The 4,845-nt window shown below is 39.9% G+C and overlaps 1 protein-coding gene across 1 annotated transcript; it reads left to right on the top strand.

The window, feature by feature from the left end:
* The first annotated feature begins 2,795 nt into the window (after positions 1 to 2,795).
* LOC143863605 (protein RETICULATA-RELATED 3, chloroplastic-like) lies at positions 2,796 to 4,224 on the top strand. The gene has a single exon (XM_077374321.1). The coding sequence runs from the start codon at positions 2,957 to 2,959 to the stop codon at positions 4,037 to 4,039; it is 1,083 nt and encodes a 360-aa protein (XP_077230436.1). The 5' UTR covers positions 2,796 to 2,956; the 3' UTR covers positions 4,040 to 4,224.
* Positions 4,225 to 4,845: the final 621 nt, after the last annotated feature.

The following is a 4,845-nucleotide window of genomic DNA, read 5'->3' as shown; positions in this document are numbered from 1 at the left end:
TTCAATGGAGATGATTTTTGGGCAACAACTTTAGATCTTTGAACAAGGTGGGCCCCGCTCTACTTTTTTGAAAAAAAAATACATGCACCTACATGCAAACATTATATGATGCATATTTATTAGAAAATTCATTGGGGGTCCACCTAGTTCGAAGATCCGAACCGTTCATTTGTTGGGCCCTAGTGCAAATAGCCTTTCCCATAAAAGTGTATCCATGGGATGATCCTAACTCTTGGATCTGTTTTATAGTATCTTTTGTCTATAAATTAGAGGGTTTGGATCATCCTATGAAGATGATTTTATAAGCAAGGCATATTTACATGACCCAAAAAAATGAATGGCTTGGAGTTCAACTGTTCAAGTAAGTTGGGCCCAAGTTTTTTTTATTTAAATAGGTATTATATGGTCTTCTCCACGTACAGGTGCACGTATTTTTTAAACGAGAAAAGTACGGAAAGTGAGCTAAAGTGTGGGAAAATTACGGATTACAAGCACCTTTTAAAACAAGGACGAAACACGGGCTAATCTTTAAAATCGAGTAGTTAAAAGACCCTAACCTTCTGACATCGATAGAGTACTCCATTTTCATTACTGCCTATTAAATTGGCACGCTTGACGAGGATTTTTTTGGTTCGTTTAAATGGGTATTTGAACCGAAAGAACCTTGGGTTCGTTTCCATCTTAGCCGTCGGAAATAACTAGAGATGGATGGATACTTGAAACGTGTTGGAAAACTTAAACTTTTTGGAACGCTAACGTTATTGAATACTTTAGTGAGCAGCGTCATCTTTTCTCACTTCTCTTTTGGCTTAGAATGGTAACGTTATTGAATACATCTCTTTTTGCTTAGAATCTTTTCCCTTCTCTTTTAGTCCTCATTATTTACGCTGGCTTACCCCATTATGTAATGTCGGTTTACCCATTAATTATGCCAGCGTACCCATTATTTCTCTTTTGGCTTAGAATATTTTCCCTTCTTTTTTGGTCCTTATTATTTACGCCGGCTTACCCTATTATTTACGCTTTCAGCCGGCGTATCCTATTATTTCAGCCAACGTACACCTTATTTTTCTTTTGACTTAGAATCTTTTCCCTTCTCTTTTGGTCATCATTATTTACGTCGGCTTGCCCCATTATTTACGCTTTCCGCCGGCGTACCCCATTATTTCCGCCGGCGTACCCATTATTTCCGCCGGCGTACCCATTATTTCTCTTTTGGCTTAGAATATTTTCCCTTCTTTTTTGGTCCTTATTATTTACGCCGGCTTACCCTATTATTTACGCTTTCAGCCGGCGTATCCTATTATTTCAGCCAACGTACACCTTATTTCTCTTTTGACTTAGAATCTTTTCCCTTCTCTTTTGGTCATCATTATTTACGTCGGCTTGCCCCATTATTTACGCTTTCCGCCTGCGTACCCCATTATTTCCGCCGGCGTACCCATTATTTCCGCCGGCGTACACCCTATTTCTCTTTTAGCTTAGAATCTTTTCCCTTCTTTTTTAGTCCTCATTATTTACGCTGGCTTACCCCATTATGTAATGTCGGCTTACCCATTAATTATGCCAGCGTACCCATTATTTCCGCCGGCGTATAACCTATTTCCGCCGGCGTACCCATTATTTCTCTTTTGGCTTAGAATATTTTCCCTTCTTTTTTGGTCCTTATTATTTATGCCGGCTTACCCTATTATTTACACTTTCAGCCGGCGTATCCTATTATTTCAGCCAACGTACACCTTATTTCTCTTTTGACTTAGAATCTTTTCCCTTCTCTTTTGGTCATCATTATTTACGTCGGCTTACCCCATTATTTATGCTTTCCGCCGGCGTACCCCATTATTTCCGCCGGCGTACCCATTATTTCCGCCGGCGTACACCCTATTTCTCTTTTGGCTTAGAATCTTTTCCCTTCTCTTTTAGTCCTCATTATTTTCGCCGACTTACCCCATTATTTATGTTTTTCGCCGGCGTACACCATTTTTCTCTTTTGGCTTAGAATCTTTTCCCTTATCTTTTGGTTCTCATTATTTACGCCGGCTTACCTCATTATTTATGTTTTCCGCCGGCGTACCCCTTTATTTCCACCGGCGTACCTATTATTTCCGCCGGCATACACCCTATTTCCGTCGGCGTACCCCTTAATATTCCGGTGGCGTACTCCTGAATCCGGCGGCGTTTTCAGCCAAAAGAGACGTGAGAAATAATAAAATATTCAATAAAGTCGTCGTTCTAAGCCAAAAGAGGCGTATTTGATAACGTTACCGTTGTAAGTCAAAAGAGAAGTGAGAACCAAAAAAGAAGTGAAAAGATAGAAACGAACCCAAAGCCAAAAGAAACGTATTCAATAACGGTACCGTTCTAAGCCAAAAGAGAAGTTAGAAAAGATTATGATTGACTTTGGGTTTCAGTGTTCCAAAAAGTTTTTCAACACGTGTCAAGCATCTATCCGTCTCTAGTTATTTCCGACGGCCAAAATAGAAACGAACCCAAGGTTCTTTCAGTTGAAATACGCATTCAAACGAACCAAAACAAGCCTCGTGAAGCGCGCCAATTTAATAGGCAGTAATGAAAATGGATGACTCTGTCTATGTTAGAAGGGTATCAGGGTCTTTTGACCACCCGATTTTGAAGATTAGCCCCCGTTTTGTTCTTGTTTTAAAAGGTACCCGCAATCCGTAATTCCTCTAAACACCCACCCTAATTTCATACTTTTCTCTTTTTAAAATGAAGTGGGGCCTACCTTTTCAAAGATTATTATAACATTCAGTTGGTGGGTCACACCAAAGAGTTGTGACTGTGAGCGTGTGTGTGTGTGTGGGAGAGAGATTTGGTTGAGAAGAAAATCCCCAAACCCTAGAACCTATAAATACAAGAGAATCCAAGCAACTTGGAGAAGAACCAAATTTAAACAGAAAAGAAAAAAATTCACAATCTCGTCAGTAATCGAACGATCATGGCTCAGCTCAGTTACTCTCTCCTATCAAACCCTAACTTTATCGTCAGAAACCGTCATTTTCCCAGCCAAATCCATAATTTCCCGTCAATCTCTCTCTCCTCTCCTACCTTCTCCCTCTCCCTCTCCCTCCAAACCAGAGCTTCTTCAAACCCTAACCCTAACGCAATCAAAACCCCTCCCCCCGAACCAGATATCACTGCCGGCAACAATTCCGGCAACGGAATCAACCGCGGCCATGGCGGCGGTAACGACGGCAACGACGGATCTGATTCAGATCCGATCAACGGCGGAGATTCGAACGATAAATCATCTGGTTTTGGAATTCTAGGGTTTTTCATCAATGGATGGAGATCTAGGGTTTCAGCTGATCCACAGTTCCCATTTAAGGTTTTAATGGAAGAATTAGTAGGCGTGAGCTCTTGCGTGCTTGGAGACATGGCATCTCGCCCTAATTTCGGCCTAAACGAGCTTGATTTCGTTTTCTCAACCCTAATTGTTGGATCGATCCTTAATTTCGTACTAATGTATCTTCTAGCCCCTACAGCTTTACAATCTTCATCTACTTTACCTTCGTTTTTCGCGAATTGCCCTAAAAGTCACATGTTTGAAGTAGGGGCTTATGGGTTTTTCGATCGGTTTGGGACTTTTGTGTATAAAGGGATGGTTTTTGCTGCAGTTGGATTTGCGGCTGGATTGGTGGGGACGGCGATTTCGAATGGTTTGATCAAGATGAGGAAGAAGATGGATCCTAATTTTGAGACTCCGAATAAGGCCCCGCCTACGATTTTGAATGCGCTGACTTGGGCGATTCATATGGGTTTGAGTAGTAATTTTAGGTACCAGACTTTGAATGGGGTTGAGTTTTTGATGGCGAAAGGGCTTCCGCCTTTGGGTTTTAAAACGTCTGTTGTTGTTTTGAGGTGTTTGAATAATGTACTTGGGGGAGTTTCGTTTGTTGTGCTTGCGAGATTGACGGGGTCGCAGAAAGTGGAGGGGAAAACAGTAGTGATAGCAGAAGAAGAGAAGGAGAAGCTAATAGAAAGAGAGGACTTGCAGAGTAGTGAGTCTAATTGTAAATGAATTTAGTTCATGTTCTTTGCTCTTTTCATTCATTTTTTGCGGAAAAAATGACCTATTTTTATAGTGAGTGAAAGAGAGGGAGAACTTATCGAAAGAGGGTATATTGGAGGGATTTGGCTTTGATTGGTGTCTGGGTTTTGTCTAACTTATTGGTAGATTTATGAATAACAGAGATTTTCTATGAAGAGGGGTTTTCTATTGAAGTATAAATGGTTAAATTACACCAGCTCTAACAGCTTAAGCTTTGAGGGTAGGTGGTTGTTTCACATGGTATAGTTTTTGAGTAATTGGTTGTTTCACATTTTCTTGCTAAGTTTTATTCATTTTTTTTATCCTTCTTGGCGGTAGTGTGATGAATTATGCTGTTTTCTGTTCTTCTTCATAATTTATCTGTTCTTTCTTATGAGAGAGCACTCACGTAGATGGGTTTATTTGTTCTTTCTTATGAGAGAGCACTCACGTAGATGGGGGTTCATTGACAAAATGGTATTTGGTGGTTTAGTGGTTGTCTGGTTTATCAGTAGGAATATAAGAAATGGTAATTTTACATTTTGATGAGCTTGAAACCTTTGATTTTCCTTTCTTAATTTGGTTTAGATGAGTTATGTTCTCTCTCTCTTTTGTTTGGAAACTATGTTTTTTAGTGAGGGAGCACTCAAATGGAGAGGTTTAATTGCAGGAATGTGTTTTGATGGGTTTCTCAGTTTTTTTTAATATATCAATTGGTTTATAACTGTAGACGTCTTATTGAAGGAATATGTTGCTAATTGTTTTTGTAATATATCAGTTGGTTTATAATTGTAAAT

This window comes from Tasmannia lanceolata, unplaced genomic scaffold (genome assembly GCF_043159265.1).
Source record: "Tasmannia lanceolata isolate RefF3 unplaced genomic scaffold, GAP_Taslan_0.1 ptg000044l, whole genome shotgun sequence".
NCBI lineage: Eukaryota > Viridiplantae > Streptophyta > Magnoliopsida > Canellales > Winteraceae > Tasmannia > Tasmannia lanceolata.
The sequence above is the reverse complement of the archived record's forward strand: the minus strand, read 5'-3'. Positions and strand labels throughout refer to the sequence as shown.

Bases quoted from the DNA above. Each gene is read 5' to 3' on its own strand.
- LOC143863605 (XM_077374321.1), top strand. From the start codon at position 2,957: ATGGCTCAGCTCAGTTACTCTCTCCTATCAAACCCTAACTTTATCGTC.